An 18104-nucleotide genomic window follows, 5' to 3' on the forward strand; every position below is an offset into this window, starting at 1 on the left:
CATCCACCGATATTCCAAAAGTCACTAATCTATCACAGAGGATTTGCTCAGTCTCAGGAAAGATACGCTCTCAAAACTAGGGTTTTGACCAGAGCATCACAAATATGGTTTACCCAAATCTGCCATTTGAAAGCTACTGTGAAATATATTGGTATTTTCTTGTCTTGAAATGCAAGAAAAACATCTCAGCATAGAACCCACTGACATCTATGGACAAGATGAAGAATTTCAGATGTTAGCCAAGACAAAGATACTGCTCAAAACTTCTGTTTCTGGGAAATCAGTTATACTTCAAAAGACAGGGAAGGGATTACCAAAGGTTGTGGGTTCCAGTCCTTGGACAAGAAAGGAGAGCAGGGAGGAAGCACCACCCAAGGCTCGGACATTTGACAAGGAGAAAAGAGGGTCTCAGTCAACCCACCTGGATATAAGGTGAGGCACATCCTTGCCTCTGGGACCATCACACAAGCCCTTACAAGCAGTGAACTAAAAGTCACGGGTAGAAGCAAAACCAGACTCTCCTACAGCAGAGTTAAGAAGCTGTACATAGTTACAGTGGAGTACCACCAGTTTTTATACAGGTAAGGGGGCATTTCAACCAATGAAGTTCCCAGGACAGTTTCATGTATTTTGTGTTTTCCATGTATTTCAAAGGGACACCAATTCTGGTATGTTGCCCCTGGGACACCATCTGGAATAATTTTTTTCACCTCCTACTGGTAAACACCTCACACTGTCCTAAGCAACACAACCAACACTCTTGGCTTTTTGATCCACTTGGTTCTTCAATGTCTTCTGGCTAGATAGCCACAGCCAGCAAGTTACTGGTAGGCCTGAAAAGGTCTGGTTTTACCACCAAGAGTCTGTCCTGGGCAAGGACTTGTTTGCCACGTTATATGTGGTTACAATAAAAAGCTTATAGCCCAAGGACAGCTAGAAAACAACTAGATCTTTGCACCAGTTCTACTACCTATTCAACAGGGCAAGTCTTCTACTCACTCCTTCAGTGATTACCCCTTATCACTGGCACACAGCAGAGCACTGAAATATAATTTGCATCCAAATTAATTTCTATGGAAGCATTTTCTTTCAGCCTGCACTTCCCATCAGTAAGACAGAGGCCATACATTAAAAAAAGAAAAGACAAGAAAAGAAAAGAAAACATTCAGGCACAGCAGCAGGGGAAAGAATAAGAGGCAGGTACACTGGCTTGGCAGTGGAATAAGAGTTTCAGTAGACCTGGAAGAAGAATAATGGGTGACCAAAAGGAAGAAATGTACCCAAATAAAATTCTGAATGTCCACAGAACATTTAACCTCATTTCTGGCAACTGGAAGGCTCTTATGAACCATATGCAATTCAGAGTGACAGTCTGCTTCAACAACGCTGTCACTTTCGCATTAAAACTTTTCCAACAAGATTTCTCAAAAAAAGATAGGAAGAACTTCTGGCCCTTGACATAAAATTCTAGTGCAATTCAAGTAAACCTAGCCTATGCACAACCAACAGCCCAAGGGTGTTTCAGATGACTTACATGACACCTTGCAGGACTTTCTGAGGATCAAGGTCGAATAATCTATCAACATAGTGGCGGCTACTCGCTGTTACCTCCTGTGGAGACAGGAAAAAAAAAGTAATGCTTTAAATATTTCATATCAATTAATTACATTAGATATTAGGAAGAGGTTCTTCCTTTTGAGGGTGCTGAGGCACTAACCCAGGTTGCCCAGAGAAGCTGTGGCTTCCCCAATCCCTGGCAGTGTTCAGGGCCAGGTTGGATGATCTTGGAGCAACCTGGTCTAGTGGAAGATATCCCTGCCCATGGCAGAGATTTGGAATTATGAGCTTTAAGGTCCCTTCCAACCCAAACAAGTCTGAGATTATATCATATAATGGCAGACAACCAGAAATGGCTAACACAGCAGCAAGTTTACAAAATCTATCAGGCAAGATAGCAGCAAAACCACAGAATCATATTTAACTGTGTAGTATGTTACTGCTGGGCAACACTCACGCAAAGAATTAAGCTTGTGTTGAAGTGTGATTTAAAGATGATATACGTAATATACATAACATGTTATGATTCAAAGCAAGTTAACAGTGTCAGCTGTGAACAAGACATGCAAAAAGCATCTACTTCAGTTACATTAAATTCCAATTTTATTATGTTTAATTACTACATAGAAAAAACACGAATTCCTGAAAGAAAGCTTTAAGAGCAGTTAATGCTGCTCAAGAAGAACACACACAAACAAGCTCCTGAAAATAAGGAAACCTGTATGAAGGCATTTTTCTGTAACTGACTTTAACATGACATATGTACACAATTCAGAAACTGTCCTTCTATACAGCGTCCCACACAGCTCCAACAGAGACAGCAGCAAAACATTCTCTGTAATTCCCACAGCTACTTTGTAAAACAAAGTGAACTCTCCTCTCAGCAACAGGACCATGCTTGTAAGCTAAACATTTACGCACCAATGAATTGTTATTCCCTTTGAGAAGATCCAAAGTTGCACATGACAAGCGTTCCAAAAAATAAGGGTGGGAAAGGGGAAGGGAATTTTCCCTCCAGGTTCTCAGGAACATGTGCCAGGGTGCTTTTCCATTATGGCTTGGTTTTTTTTTCTTTTTGCCAGCTCAACTTTTCATTAGGCTTTTCATATATTTTTTCCTTCTGAATTTTCCCTGAAAGAAGCTATAAGGGAACTGACAACCCCTCCTTGCTTTTGCAAGTATCTACTCTCAAGCTGAATCTGCTCCTGCTTCCCCACCCAGATGTCAGAAGCACCATCAGCATCTTGCCTGTAGTCTCAAAGAGAATCATCTAGAGGTAGCAATGCTTCTCTGACTCCAGAAAAACTATTTAATTATGCAAAATGAATTCTACAGCTTCATAGTCACTGTGTAATGAAAGTATTTTCTAACAAAAGCAGTAGACTTTGATCTACCTGATCTATGTATTTATACACAAAATTCTTCTAGACTTCAGAGATCCCACTGTTTTCTGTTTCTAAAATACCCTAGCTTTCACCCTATCAACTATTATGTTTGCAATATGTAGAAGAGCTTTCGTATCCAGGCAAACAAGTTTTTCAAGTAGTCCCCCAAAAAACCTACCAACATCAGCAGTTTCAAGGTTCTAATAACCACTAAGAAATAATAAGGGAAGAAACAGCCCCAAAATTCAGTTCTTTTAAGCAGCATCTACACTACATCTTTTGCATTGTTACTCCCAGGTAGCAGAACCCTGATGAGCAGCAGGACTGGGCTAGCAGCACCGTCAGTTCTACTTACTCTCAGCTTCCCCAAGGAAGCTACCGGCAGTTGTCAGACCCTCCTGCCACACCAGCGCCCTGCCCACAGATGCAACCCATCAGCCTCCTCCCTTCAGCACAGGCCACGCCGGGAGATCCCCAGTAGCTTCTACGAGAGGATTAGCGTTTCGCCACCAAAACACCACCCACATGCTCCGCCAGCCCGCCGAGCCTGGGAGAGACCCTGCCTCAGCTCTGCCCTGCCGCAGCCGCGCTGTTTCAGCGCAAAACAATGTCAGCGAAGCCTCTTTTTGCTGAATCGGAGCTTCGGGGGGCTGGAGGAAAGACTGGCAAAAACATTTACAGGAGAGCAACTGAACAGCCTAAGTCGTGTCATGAGGTAAAACACGTTCAGAAGACCCGGCACCTTTAGCCAGAACAGGAACGCACTCCTCTGAAAAAGAGAGAATGCCGTTCTGAAGAGAAGTCTCCCTCTCTCGAGAAGTTGTTGCCACAGGGGATGACGGGGTACACGCCACACAAGAGAACGAGCGCCCTACCGACCCCCGCGCCACCCTTGCGGCCCACCACAGCCCGCGGGCCCCCCCAGTCACCCCCGCTACCGTACAAAGGGGCCGGTCAGGTGCCGGAAGGCCGGCCCCCCTCAGCAAAGGCCAAGGTCAGGCCGAGGAGCGCAGCGGCGGCGCAGGCCCCGCGGCACTCACCGAGAGGACGCTCATGCGGAGCGGCGCCTCCAGCACGCACGCCATCTTGGCGGACGCAGCAGCAGCTCCGGCGGCGGCGCCCTCACGCTCGCGCGCGCGCCGCTGCCGCCACCGGCGGGCACGGCCTCATGGCGGAGCGCAGCACAGCGCCGCCGGGCGGGAGGAGAGCGGCGGGGGGAAAGGAGGCGGAGCTCCGCGGCCTCCCGCGCGGCGAATCGGCCGACGCTGACACCACGCTCCCTTCCGGCGGCCCACCGCCAGCCCGCATGCGCCGGCCGTGGCCCGTCCCGCCCTGGGCGGGAACCGCGCGAGGACGCTGCCGGCGCGAGCGTGGCCGTGAGGGAGAGGCCGAGGGGCCTCAGCGCGGGCTGCTCTCGCAGCACCGAAATGGGCACGATGCGGTACACAGTCACAGCCCGACCTTATCGCGATCAACCGAGTGTAGCTTCAGCTACCTGGAATGGAAATCACGGAATTCGGTAGGCCCTCCTGTCGCCCTGCCCCTGCCTGTGTGGAGCTCCTGGGACTTAATGAGCGTGAACAGGGCGTGTGCCTGCGGTTCATCCACAGAGCTGGAGCGTTAGGAGAACCGGTTACTCTGGCAGCATCTTCATCTGGGACACGGGCATGGCACACACTTTCCCAGGCTCTGCCTTGCTGCACAGAAACTAAAAGGTTTAGGAACTTTAGGTTTGGTCATAGCTTTTTTTGCTTTCATGGATCTTTTAGTTTGGGGGTTTTGTAGAAAACGCCTCAAACACCCACAACTTCACGCAGTAAGATCTGATATTTTTGTATTAGCACCCCTGTATTTCACCTCTTGTGGCACAGAGGTTCCAATTCTATCAACCATTGCTCCTGAAAGCAGAATTAAGGGGGCAGCAGGTAGGATAGTAAAAGGCACAAAGGTCAGGTTAACTTCTGCTGTTGGAAGTTAAACACAGGCTTGCCAGCTGTTAGAAATGGCAGAGGAGAATGGGAGCACAATAGCTCAGGATGCTGTCACACACTGACTTTAATACTTGAATTAAGAGAAAAAAATGATGAAGCTTTGAACAAAACACCTGTGCTGGTCTGGAATAAAACAGGTGAACACTTTTCTCAGGCACTTTGTAGGGAATAGCACATATAATTTTAGACTAAGTGCAAGTTGCTCATGCTGAAAAACGCTGTGGTACAAGAGAGAGATCTTGACAGAGAATTTCTCAATTTACTCAAGAAACAAAATTTCTCACAAAAATTTGAAAAGTTCTCAAAATCCTCTAAAGCTTCTTTTTGAAGAGGGCTGAAGCATCTGGGTCTTAAAAGCTGAATAAACTTTGTCAGCCTTCCCTGGTGTTTTTTGTAATTTGTGGAGTACTTGATATTCACTGGAGATGCTTCAAGTTCAGAGCTTCAACTGAATTCTACATGCAGCAAAGGATCTTGCTGACAGGGAAAGCCCATCATGGACAAAAGCTCAGTAGGGGAGGACACTTCAGACTGCAAAGAGGGTGTGAACAACTGCAAGAAAGGGCACAGTGACATTATACAGATCACACACGATTTGTTCTCAAAAACAGGTTAACTATATTTACCAGCTAAACTCTGCTCAATGGATGCTGAAATACTGTATTAAAATATATTTAAATATTCAAAAATCATTATCTTGTCAAAGCCTCCTGCTTTATGGAAAGCAGAAACACATATCAGAAAGGGGGGGGGCGGACGGGACAGACACGACAGGGACGGGACATGGGACAACACTCAACAGAACAGTTTGTTTTTAAAACATCAAATAAGACTAAAAAGTCTATCTATTACATGTAACATAAATCTACTCCAGTTCACAGGCAATCTGACAGCTGAATACTACACCCGGATATCTTGTGAGACTTTCCAAGTTCGCAACACATTTTATGCTTAAAATATTTTATTTCCAATATAGTCTTCAGATCATGAGGCATGCTTAAAATTTTAGCACTGCAGACTCAAGACCCTTAAAGATAGTTAAGTATCTACAGTAATGTCGCTAATAATTCACAACTGCTTTAGATAACCTGAGGGTTACACCAAACACTTCCAGTTTTTCCATCACATCTTAGTACAGTTCTCTTTGGTGGGTGTTCTGAGAGATAAGCAGGCACAGACAGACAGAGGAGGAGTATTAAAAGGGCTCAACTAATCATTTAGTAAACAAGATAACATCCTCTGGAAGAAAGCCCAGGATGTTAGTAGCCACCAGTATAAAGCTGTTAATTGAAGGTGGAGAACATTAATTTTGCCATTTAATAGCCCCTGAATACTTACACATATTTAGTTTTCACAGTGAACTGCTGACAGGAGAGGAACCAAGATGAATCCCACAATGCAGAAAGACAAAGTCTTGCCCTTAGTCTTTCCCTGCAACATAACTCACACTCACCAATCCATTTCACTTATTTCTCCCTGTCCAGTTCCCTTTTCCTGTCAGGATGCTTTTTTCTCTCCACAGTGCCTGTGCCTCAGAGGAGCAAAAGCACACAGGAGCTATTTGTGCTCTCAAGGGCAGCAGTCATAAGGAAGCCACACTGTCTGGACTCCAAAACCTCAGCACAGCACACCAGCAGTATTTGATAGGAAGACTAGCGAGTGTAAAGACATACGCTTGAAAACGTTGTCTTTTCATTAATTCAGTAAGTTTTGTTATCCTTGGCCTTGTAGGCCAGAAGAGTGTAATCAGTTTGCTAATAATTCAGGACAAACTGGAACAGTAAACAGAAAACTCCCAAGAGGGTCCCTCTTCTGGCAGCTCCTGTCTTCCCTCAGCTGAAGTTTGTGAAGGTATTGTGGAAGATCGCAAATCCAGTGGTAAGAATATGGCAAGTCACAAACTGCTGAAGAGAAGTGACAGGTGAAACCCCAGGCTAATGACAATGGTAGGCATTATTGTCTCAAGCAACTAATAATTATAAACATCAACCACCTTATCTGAAACCAGCCTTAATTAAGGCGAGACAGTGATGATGTCCATGTTTAGGAAGCTCTTCATCCTAACTACTTGCATTTTAATTTCAAGACATTGTTTTCAAGTTTTAGGAAACAGCACACAAGTGAGTTTTTGAGAAGGGATGCACTTTTCCATGGTCCACATAAAACTGCCATGCTTCAAATTAAGAGACGTTGTTCTCTATCAAACAGTAAGTAAAAGCCTATACTGGACAACAGACATTGTTTTGTTTATGACATTTTTCTGTGGCATGAATATCATCAGAAACAAAAATCTTCACTCTTCTATTGCTGTTTTGTAATCAAGGGAATTCTATTTTCAAATTTAGTTCATGGAGTTATTGCATATGCTACTTTGTATTAAAAGTTCAGTATAAAACAAAAGCAGTAAAATCAAATCATTCAGTCTTGTAAGTCAGACATCCTCCTACTTTGACTTGAGTTATAATTTAAGATTCCTTTTCTTGTTAAACAGACATGGTGAATTCTTACATAGCAGTACAGTGAAAGATATGTAGTATACACTAATAACCAAGAACTGAAGCAAAATCAGGTGATTATACATAAGCTTTAAATCCTTTGACAAAGTACTTTCTTGGAAAAGTCTGCTTCTGACTTAGATGTTCAATCCAGATAAATCTTCTTCCTTGTAAGAGGTACACAGAGCCTCTTCAGCTTAAGAAAGTAATATCAATAAGATCAAGTAACATTAAAAGCATGAGTAGTCCACAACAGTTCTTGCCATCTTCCCATAAAAAGGCAGGGTGAGAACTTAGTTATACATCATATGAAGTATTATTCTGTTTTATCTTCATCCTCTGCAGCATAAATAGCTTGATTCCTTCTCTTAATTTTTTTAATGCCAGTGTTCCCATTTTCACTACCACAAATGCGCTTTAATGGTCTCTCACTTAAGCTCTTCTCTTCCACCTGCTTACTCACACCAGATTTCTCCAGTTCCTCATTAGTGGAGTCCATAGCATCATCAGATGATACTGCCATGGAGTCTGGCATGATCCGGATGTCAGAAAAACTTGCAGAAAAGTCAGGAGGATGGTCAGGAGAAGGATCAACGGAACATGTACTCAAGTCTTCATCACCACCTTCTTCATCCAGCATTATTTCATCTGGATTAATGGATGAAAGTCCAGAATTATCTGTACTATATTCACTGGGTTCCTCTGCTGACCCAGTACTGTCCATCTCCTCTTCCTCCTCCTCTTCTTCATATTCACCTCGTACTGAGCCCTCATCTTTAGCTTGCTGGATCCTGTCATTGATGTCAGTGAGACCAAACCGGGCACAAAACTCAGTGGTCTGTGGATTGATGGTATGAACTGGTTCCACATGTTTTTGGGGCTTCCTGGGATCATAACAAGCAGCTGTCAATGTGAAGTTACAAGGGATTTTGAGGTTATGATTCATCTCTTCTAACACCTCTTTGATGGCTTCTTCTGATGCACTGTAGTCCCACCTAAATAAATGTATAAAGCTTAAACAAGCGTGGCTAATCAAAACCTATTTCCTGCTCCCGCTGCAAAGAGAATCTTTATAAAATGGATAAAGAATTCATCTTGCAATAGACACCTAATTCCTCAAATGATTTTTCAGTTAAGTACATTACCTTTGGAAAATATTAACATTCCCCTCTCCCCATTTTTGTATTATGTCACCCTTGTGTACTGAGGCACCCAAGAAACATTATCCCACCCACCCTCATAATCCAGCCTGATTTTCAGTCTCACAGTGTAACTGTCAGGATGATCAGCCACCATGTATATTTCACTCCTCAAACGGTTGTGTCTAAGTTTGCAAAACAAAACTAACTACCCCTGCAGAGCAGCAAAGAAGTCATATACTCTAGAGTACAGCTCTTGTCAAAATCCCCTTTGCTCTCCAAGGCATTTAGCAGGACCTACAGGCATTACAAGCTGCAGAACAAGAAACACAATTCTAAGGTAAGTTTGCTTCCAGTTCAGCAGAAATCACCCTTTTGTCTGTTTTGCATGCAACTTACTTTCCATGAAGGCCATTCTTTTCAGGCATATTCCATGAGCTCTGAGTCACATTAACAAGACTGTTGGTGGCCTTGAGGATTGCAATCCACTCAGCATCATACTCCAGCGAATCACCTGCACTAGGATCATGTTCTATGTCTATTATCTGTTTACAAAAACCACAAAAACACATGAGGTGAGTTATTTCCCTTGGCACCAGAAACTGATTAAAGTTTCAAGTGTTACTTGCATGGTTTACAGTTTTAATTAAGTTTCAAGAACACTGAGATAGTGATCTCAAACAAGTCCTCTCAGTTAGTCCTAAAGTTTACAGCAATAAAGGGCTAAGAAAGGACAATCAGCAATAGTAAAAAAAGCATTACTGTATTTTACCTTACAAGCAACTAAAGCAGAACATCCTCCTCCCCACTGCCACAGCTACTGGACAGTTATGGAACTTGGAAAACAGAATTTGCCTACTCTTGAAATTCATACCACCTTCTAGGCAAATATATAATCAAGAATTGATAGCAACAGTCACTCTGCTGTATAAACAAAAAAGAGATACACTTTAAACCAGAGCTACATACAGCTGAATCACCATGCTGCTGGAGGCAGTATTACTCCAGATCAGTTTTGCTACAGGAGTCTAAGTCTGGACTAGCACCCCAGTGTACCTTTGCATAGCAAAAGCTCATCCTCTCTCTATCCTTCAAAGGTAGCTACTAGGGCAAATGGATACCACCACACATCCAAAAGACAGATAATGAACCATCTTCCCTTAAGCTAAAGGAAGATCACTGAAATACTTCACTGCATTTGAAGAACACGTTGCCAGCAGCTCCCTTTCGTAACAGAAGATTTTACATACATCCATATGAGATTTTACAGATGACACCCCAAGCAGCACAAGCCACAAACATGAACATTGTTTTGCTCATAGTTTGGCAGTTGTATTAAGAATTCCCACAACCCAGACCTCCTACTTGTCCACTGCCCTTCCTAGCCAAGATATGCACTAAACAAAAAGAAGCAGAACCATTCTCATAGGAAGCCACAGCAATTCCTGCTGGAATTAAGAAAACTGAAAGAAAATTACAATATTCAGCTTAGGACTCAATCCTGTCTGCATTCATGAGTCCAGAGGCAGAGGCCTTAACTTACCCAGACTAAACTGTAAAAGAAGAAAAGCCCCAGGATGGGCTTTCTTTTTAGGTTTGACATCTGGGGAGGGGTGGGACCAAACAAAAAAAAAAAAACAAAACCCAAACACCGTAAGAGAAGATTCAATTCAGGTTAAAGTAGGGCTACTCCTCCAGTTAAGTGTTTGTTCTAAGGTGGAAAGAAACAATAGGAATAAGCAAGCACCACACGTGCATGACAGGACACAAGGTTTGCTTATTTTAACACTATACAAAGAGCATTCTATACATGGACCATTCCTAGTTTCTTTCCAATTCCTCCATTAATCAGAACTATTCTTATGCTTGTACCCAGGAACACCACTTAGCAGTCCAGATAAGTGAGGCACTTCAAAAGTGATAACCCACTGCACAAAGTCATCACCTGCAGAAAGTCTCTGTGTGGCAGGCATTTATCCAGAGCCAAAAACTTTGTTGCTTTTGGTAGCTCTTCTTTGGAATTTGTCTAGGAAACAAATGGTGTTAACACAGTCATTACCATTTCTGTGAAATTTGACCATTCTAAACAAGTTATATAGAGAGATTCAACGGCATACTGTATACAGAAGATGACTTTCTGAAAATCAGCATGGGACTGTAAGAAAGAGATGGTGGGACAAAGACAGACTTTATGTGAAGTCTAACAGGAAGCCAGATGCAAATGACAGCAATAGAAAGCAAGGGCCATACTTCATCCTTAACCCAGGCAGCTGAGCACACATAGCCTTGAAGCAAAAAGAAAAGCCTTAACATAATTTGAAACAGACTTGTTGAGAATAGGTCTAGAATTACAGATTTACAGCTAAATAATCTGCAAATAGGAATAGCGTGTCACACCACTTTCAGGAATAACTCAAACCAAGAGAAGCTGCAACCTACAGGGGGTGTCTTTTGGCTTTACCCAGGCCACCAGACAACTTAACCTGCCAAGCCTTACTACAGGTATCCTCCCATCACCAGTTAACTGCTCTCTTCTTGTTCAGTTGCTTCTCTATAACCTTGTTTTATAGTTGTCTCCTTCCTCAGTGAAGTGTTAAAAAAGACTGATTCTCTATAAACTTTATCAGTTTCAAGTGCAGTAATGTTAGCTGTTTCACATTGTCCCTGAAGAAGATTAGGTACTTCCACCACTGATTTATAACATCTCTTTAACTTACATAGCTCAGTAGTCTTAAAACCTCTTAATGTTTTGCAGCTTAAGCTGAGCTTTAATAACTGAGCAAAAATATTAAGAAGTTGCTTTTCTGGACATGATTACCTGCATTGGAATTCTAAATGTGCTTGGGATATATACATTTCTGATACTTCCCCCACCACTCCCTTTACCTGGTGTTGCATAAAAGCTGCAAATTTAACATGAAGATGTGCTGAGAACCAGTAGGTGGGTTTCAGATGCTGCAGAAGCTCTGAGGCAGCAGGGCTTCCTAACGTGTTGTTCTCCACTTCTTGTCGGAAGAAAGACTTCATCTTAAGAAGCTGTTTCTTGTTCCCATAGTGATAGATGCTCCTTGGCCAATCATGTGACATAAATATATCAATTGGACGCTTTAACTGTCAAGCCAAAATGCATATAATATAAATAAAACACATATGGTAACTTTCAAAATTACACAGCACAAGATGGAACACGTGTAACATGTTCTACCTCAGATCAATGCAGAGATAGCTGTGACAATAGCCTCACTTTCAAAGCAAGGAAGCACACCACTGAGCCCCATCTTTCAGGTGGCCTTTGCAGTTGTCGAGGGACTCTAGTCTCCATGGTGTGTACTGCACTTTCTTGAGACAGTCAGCTGTGGTTTATATATACTGCCTTATAAAAGAGATCATATCATCACAGTAAGTGTCAGGCACTCTGAAGGAGACTCTTATAAATTACAGTTATAGAGCAAATTCTCTACCCACAATCAAAGGAATCTTCTTCCTCCTGAAAATTTTTAAACAGCTTTGTTTAAAAGGGATAATGGCTAAGCCATTTCTCCTCAAAGGAAGCACCCTCTGAAGTCTAATCTAAATCCAAATCCAACTAATAAGAAACTTCGAATGACAGCAAACCTTTGTCGTATGTGCAGCATTGCTGCATCTACTGAACACTTAAGTGTGCAACTGCAACCTGAATAACCATTCACAAGATGCTTATAAATACATGTATTTACACAACTTAAGCCAAAGGGAGTAGCCCTTCTGACAAAGCAGGGAGTAGGCAACAGCTCAAAACTAAAGCTAATCTGTCTTTTGAACTTCTCACCCTGGAGTCAAAAATAGTTCAGCCATAGAAACCTGGTATCTGCTTATTCAGCTGGTTCAATTTTGATTAGTTAACTTTTCACCAACCATCTCGCATGTTAGACAAGGCAGCACTCCATCTTCCTAAAGCTAACATAAGAGAGGAGTATAGCTGGAGTACCTTCCATTCTGTGAATTTTAATTAAATTTAATTAAAACAAAATCACTCCTGCCTGTGCCAATTCAGATCAAATATGCACTGCCACACAAAGCTTTAGAAGAATAACTGTCCCTGGAAGTGTTCAAAAACCATGTAGATTAGGCCCTTAGTGACATGGTTTAGTGGTGGACTCGGCAGTGGTGGGGAACAATTGGGCTGGATGATTTTAAAGGTCTTTTCCAACCTAGCTGATTCTAATAACATCCAGCATGAAATGGCCTGTCCAGATTAGCTAGGAGATATTGGTAAGATTTGCTATCCAATAGTGTATTTGTTCAGAGTAGCTTTAGCATTTTACTTCTAAATTAATGACAACTATTTACCACTGTTTAAAAAAAAAAAAAAGATTTTTCACTAACCTGCTTGAGTTTGAAGACTTCAATATTCCTCACATGGTAAGCACTTCTGATTGTTTGCTGGTTATATGGCGGACACTCAAAGTGGCCTGAAACGTTTGGGAAAAGGAAGAGTAGTTGCCCAAATTGATAGTTGCCTCCTAATGCTATTGAAAGCTAACTTCTTGGGGTTACGTAGACACCTAGAGCAATCCCAAATACAAGGCTGCCAATCAAAGGAGACACTGTATTTCCTTTACACAAGGCTTACACCAGCAGGTGTTGCACACAGCAAGCCTCTGTGAGTGGTTAGTGACCAGAACATAACTTAGGACCTAACAACTCAAAAAGAGGTAGAAACCAAAAGATCACAAAGCAATGCATGAGTACTGACTCAGGCCACTGAGGCTGTGATCTTTTCGTGTTTCTTCAAGATTGCTACTGTCAATCATGAAACTACATCTTAACAGATTCAGCAGCAGTTTGTACATGTCTGTAATTGCCCACAGGCACCACAGGATCTGGAAGTGCAAACACATACCCTGCCAAAAGAGACGGAGTCTCCAACTTTCCCTCAGGACAAGAAACCCGAATGCCTACCAGAGCTCCCATGGACTCTTAAGAATGAACAGAAAAATTCCTTTTCTAGTAGTCAGCACTATTGTCGACAAAGCCTAATTTCCCCATGCAACACCCAGCATATCAAGCAGGTATGCTTGATAACAAATTTAGGTAGCATTAACAAATATCTGACAGAATCATGTTTTCTCTGAAGCACTGTATTACTAAACATAATATTACTGGACAAGAAATCGTAAGTAAGAGAGTACTATTTAATGTGTTGAGGAGATCAGAAAGGCTAAACTATCTTCTATTTGATATGAATGTATAGATTCATATCAGCTAGATATGAATCTATGATTCAGCTAGATATCTTCTAGGTGATACCAGATATCATCTGTACAATGATGGAGACCCTTCCAAGGAATAACTTGAATATACATACATATAACCAGGAGGAACCAATCCCGAGATGCACCAACACTAAGCCTCAGTCCATTTGTACAATATCATACTTATTAATTGACTGTTTCACACAAGGAAAACGAAACAGTCTTGTATTGCATGCTAAAAGGTCACTACCATAGAAAAAACAAGACTATTCCAACAACAACATTTAAAAGGTGCATTGCTTCCTGCTGTGTCACCACACAGCTACCGACTCATCTACCACCTCCGGAAAAATCTGTGTGTTGAGCCAAGAAAGGCTTCCATCATAAGAGTCAGTCTAGAAGAGAGGAGGCACAGACAGACCCACACATGACAGCTCGGGCCTAGTGCTTCCCTCCCGGCTACCCACTCAGCGAGGCCCGCTCTGTCCAGCCATACCTTTCCGGTAGTCGTGCGACTTGAAGATGCCGGAGATGCCGCCAATCCTCACTCCGCGATACCGCACAACACCCGCGTAACCTAGGAGAGACGGGAGCGCGGCTTGTCACGGCGGAGATGGGGCAGGGCGAAGGGCTGGGGGGAAAACGGCTCTGGGAAACCCTACCGAGGTAGTAGATGTTGGGCGCCACCCACCCGCCGTAGGGCAGCTCCTGCAAGTGGTTGGATGCCTCGTGGTTCCCACCAATGAACACCGTGAGGACCGGGGCCTTCTTCTCGCCGGAGTAGTACCTGAGGAGAAACGACAGATGCTGTAGCAGGGTGGGCCGTGTCGGGCCCCGGTGGGACGAGGCCAGGCCGGGCGGCGCTCACCGGTAGAAGGTCTGCATATGGCGGTACTTGGCGGGCACAGCCATGCAGTGCAGGTCGGCCTCGTTGCGCACGGCCTGGAAGTCGCCGCAGCAGAGCAGGAGGTCGGGCCGCACATTGTGCCGCCGCTGCAGCAGCTCCAGTGTCTCGTACATCTTGTCCAGGGCGCCATGGCAGCACCCCGCGACCGCCACCTTCATCGCCGCCGCCCCGCCACCGCGCACGCGCCGCGCGCGCCTACCTCGTCACCACTCTCGTCACCAACTACGTCACGAACCACCGCCCTCCCCGGTGCCGGCACCGTGGCAGAGCTCGGTAGGTGAGACCGGTCCCCCCAGCCCGTGTAGAAGCCACGGCCTCGGGTGCCCAGGCCCGCCAAAGCCGCCCCAAGCTCGCCGGCTGTCACGCTGGCCTAGGGAATGTAGCGCTGAGCTCCCCGTCTCTCTCCCTAACAGCCGCGGGGAAGAGTCACACCGCTGGCAGGTGGGACTTGCACAAAGGGGAGGGGGGAACTGCCCCGGCACAACGAACCGTAATCGGTCAGAAACGCCTGTTACACGCAACCGAGCTTCGCGAACCCGCGATGCCTTCTGCAACGGGGCAGGGGGTCCCGCAGAGGGAACGCTGCTTAGCTCGCAAACCACCACGCAGCTCTCTCCGCAGGCACAGCCGGTGAGTGCAGCCCACACTACCTGCCAGCTTAGCAGGGAAGCTGCAAGGCTTCACTTGGTTCTCATTGCATGGCACAAGAACAACGAGCAAAGATGTTGGTGGAGCAGCAACAGAGCAAGCAGTAGCTGTGCATGCTTTTGCCTGGCATTTGTGCCAATAAAAGGCAGGCTTTGGGCTTGCAAAGGACATGGCATTCCTTCAGTGTTTGTCCTGCCACTTCAGCACTAAGCAAGCATATTTTCAGCATATTCAAGCACTGGCTTCTTGTAACTTCCTAACATAGGACAGGAGCAGTCAATACCTTTACCAGGGCAATGGGGCACAACACAGGGCAAAAAAATCAGGCATCTCCCATTTTACTCACAGAATGTCAGGCTCCCTCATTTGGAAAGCAGTGGTTTCTTTGGTTTTAAGGGCAGTGAACTGGATCATAGGGTGGTACCTGTGTGTCACAAAATAAACCCACTCCAGATATTTTCCACTGTTCTGGTTTGCTGGTTTTGGGTTTTCTGAAGCAGTCTTGAGGGATGGAGCAAAATTACAAGAACATAATTAAGCATGAACTTGCTACTGCTTACCCTGTAATCATGAAACCAAGCAAACATTCCTGTTCCCCTACCATAGCAAGTATTACATAATGATCCCCCTTTTGATACTAAGAAAATATGAGTGTTCTCTGATACATGTCATAATTTCACAATCTCAGGTTACTGTGTGTTCTTTGGGACTCTCATCCAAGCCCAGCTGAAGTGAAGGGGAAAGTTCCTCTGGCTTTTAACACACACACACACACACACACACACACACACACACACACACACACACAGGGTCTCCAGGGTAAAAGCATACACAGGAGCAGTCCTGGGTGCATGAAACTCGTTCACTAATTTTGCTGACACCCACCTGGGTGTGCTGTGAGAATCTGGTCAGCCCCACACATCTGCTGGGAAGGTTTTACAGGTTCTCTGGGAGACAGCCGCAGCCCCTCCAATTTACATCTCAGACTTGCTGAAAGGGAATGGGTGAAAGACAGAAAAGGTCCATGAGTCTCTGGAAATCACCCTCCCCAACATATGCTATCTCAGGGAGCAGATGCTTCTCCTGCCTACCCAAATTCATCTCCAGTCAGTCAAGATAAGATGATACTGCAATTTTAATTCCCGGATTTGTTAGCTTGCCTCATTTCTCATACTCCATGTGCCACTTATCCCAAGTAAATTGGTACACAGTAAAGTCTGTAAGGGTTGTTTGGTTAGTTGGCTTTTTCTAGTAGCCGTGCTACTATTTACAGGGTAAGTAGCAGCAAGTTAATGTTTAACTGTGTTACTGTAATTCTGTCCAGTCCTTCAAGAATGTGAAGGTCCTTCACCCCTGTGACTGAAGCGCAGTCCTCTTCCACTCCATTGTCTAGCTATGGATTGGGCTTTGCAGTCATAGTCCCTTGGCCAGAACTGCTCATGCAGGTCTCTTATCTTTGCATGTCCCGTCCTCCAGCAGAGGACCCTCACTTCTTGGATGTGACCAAATGCACACCCTGTCCTGCGCAACAGGTGAAGGAACTGTGAGGCCAAGAGGGAAGAGTCCCAGCAGATCAGTGGATGCTTTGGATAGGAGGTATTTGCCTTTTTGGCCTGACAAGTAATGATTTTTTCTTGAGTTAACTATGATAATTTAGTGATGTGGAAGTAATTAAGATTTCCTCTCCAGAGAAAAGAGGAAGAATGAAAGGCATCCTAAGGGGCAGTGGATGACAGGATTGCTTCCCTCGTCTCCCAGAACAGAATGAAAGATGTTCTTGGAGATTTTCCTCCCAAGTGCTTTGTGACGCTTTTAGAAGATATTAAAGGATTTCCAGCACATTTAGAAGATACTAAAATGAAGAGGAATAGCAAAAAGGAGACATCTGTTTCAGACTTTTGGGGAGGAATAGCGTGGCTGAGAAGGAATGTATGAGGGAGAAGTGCTAGGAGGCAGTAGTGTACATGTTGGTGAAGAAGAGGAATATAAAATGGAGGCACAGGAGACATACCTGTTGCGTTCCAGCTGGGATTTTAAGGTGTCCGTGTAAGCTGCGAGGGAGCATGGGGTAGCACGTTGGTGTGCATGTGTGCGACTGAAGAAAGAGGCTGCTGCAACTAAGCAAGAGCTTGTGAGGTTGGCCTAAACATCACAAGGCTTACCTGCAGCTGTGTTCCGGTGTCGCTGGGCACCTCCTCCTGCAGTACTGGGAGTTGCAACGTAAAACCACGACCTGCAGCGTAGCAAAACACACTGTCAACACAAGCACCACTCGGGGCCTCGCCATTGAGGCCCTTCCAATTGCATTTTGGCTTTTTTGCCTCTTAATTTTTCTAATTTTTACCTTTTCTCGGAGGCACTCATCACGCTGCTTTGCTGGCGGACACTACTAATGGCCTCCAGCCAAAGGAGGCTGAAAACCCGATGAAGCCAACAGATGAAGCAACGGTGTATTGCCGGATTTCCCGAGTGGCCGAGACACAACACAAGCCACCGCCCGAGGACGCTAAGTCCCGGTACACCGGGGTCCCGCCCGGCCGGCGCTGTGGTACAGGCGCTCAGGCGAAGGGCCCCCATCGCGCTCCCCTCCTCACACCCGGCGGCTGTGGGGAGAAGGAGGGGCGGAGCAAGGCGCATGCACGCGCGCGGGGGGAGCGGCGTTCTCCCGCCTCCTCCTTCTCCTCTCCCCTCAGCGCGGGCAGCGCCATTCCGCCGCCGCCCCCTCATAGCCCGGCCTCGACCTGAACG

The 18104-nt window shown here is 44.9% G+C and overlaps 2 protein-coding genes across 17 annotated transcripts in view; both read right to left on the reverse strand.

Annotated features, from left to right (window-relative positions):
• Positions 1 to 4242, reverse strand: part of ARMC8 (armadillo repeat containing 8) — a 67818-nt gene extending 63576 nt beyond the window's left edge. For 4 of the 12 annotated variants that reach the window (XM_062606535.1, XM_062606532.1, XM_062606530.1 and 1 more), the window contains exons 1-2: positions 3983 to 4239; positions 1535 to 1611 (exon numbers count right to left, since the gene is read on the reverse strand). In XM_062606535.1, the coding sequence (XP_062462519.1) occupies positions 1535 to 1611; positions 3983 to 4027 (122 nt within the window). In that variant the 5' untranslated portion in view covers positions 4028 to 4239. Of the gene's footprint in view, positions 1 to 1534; positions 1612 to 3982 lie in introns of all 12 variants that reach the window. The other 8 variants (XM_062606534.1, XM_062606528.1, XM_062606527.1 and 5 more) reach the window with 5 other exon arrangements.
• A 1634-nt stretch (positions 4243 to 5876) lies between these two features.
• On the reverse strand, positions 5877 to 18083 carry DBR1 (debranching RNA lariats 1). 5 transcript variants are annotated; one of them, XM_062606545.1, is made up of 10 exons: positions 17701 to 18083; positions 17519 to 17589; positions 16242 to 16346; positions 14493 to 14588; positions 14298 to 14378; positions 12933 to 13018; positions 11454 to 11678; positions 10513 to 10593; positions 8967 to 9112; positions 5877 to 8423 (listed from the first exon to the last, which is right to left on the reverse strand). In XM_062606545.1, exons 1-10 carry the CDS (start codon positions 18081 to 18083, stop codon positions 7745 to 7747), a joined length of 1953 nt encoding a protein of 650 aa, XP_062462529.1. In that variant the 3' UTR covers positions 5877 to 7744. The 5 variants fall into 5 exon arrangements, with proteins under 5 accessions (XP_062462529.1, XP_062462530.1, XP_062462533.1 ...); XM_062606546.1 differs by lacking the exon at positions 16242 to 16346; XM_062606549.1 differs by lacking the exons at positions 17519 to 17589; positions 17701 to 18083 and adding an exon at positions 15703 to 15780 and having other exon boundaries at positions 14464 to 14588; positions 16242 to 16323.
• Between the last annotated feature and the right edge of the window lie 21 nt (positions 18084 to 18104).

This window comes from Pezoporus occidentalis, unplaced genomic scaffold (assembly GCF_034315485.1).
Source record: "Pezoporus occidentalis ecotype Australia unplaced genomic scaffold, CSIRO_AGI_Poc_V1 ctg97, whole genome shotgun sequence".
In the NCBI taxonomy this organism is placed as follows: domain Eukaryota; kingdom Metazoa; phylum Chordata; class Aves; order Psittaciformes; family Psittacidae; genus Pezoporus; species Pezoporus occidentalis.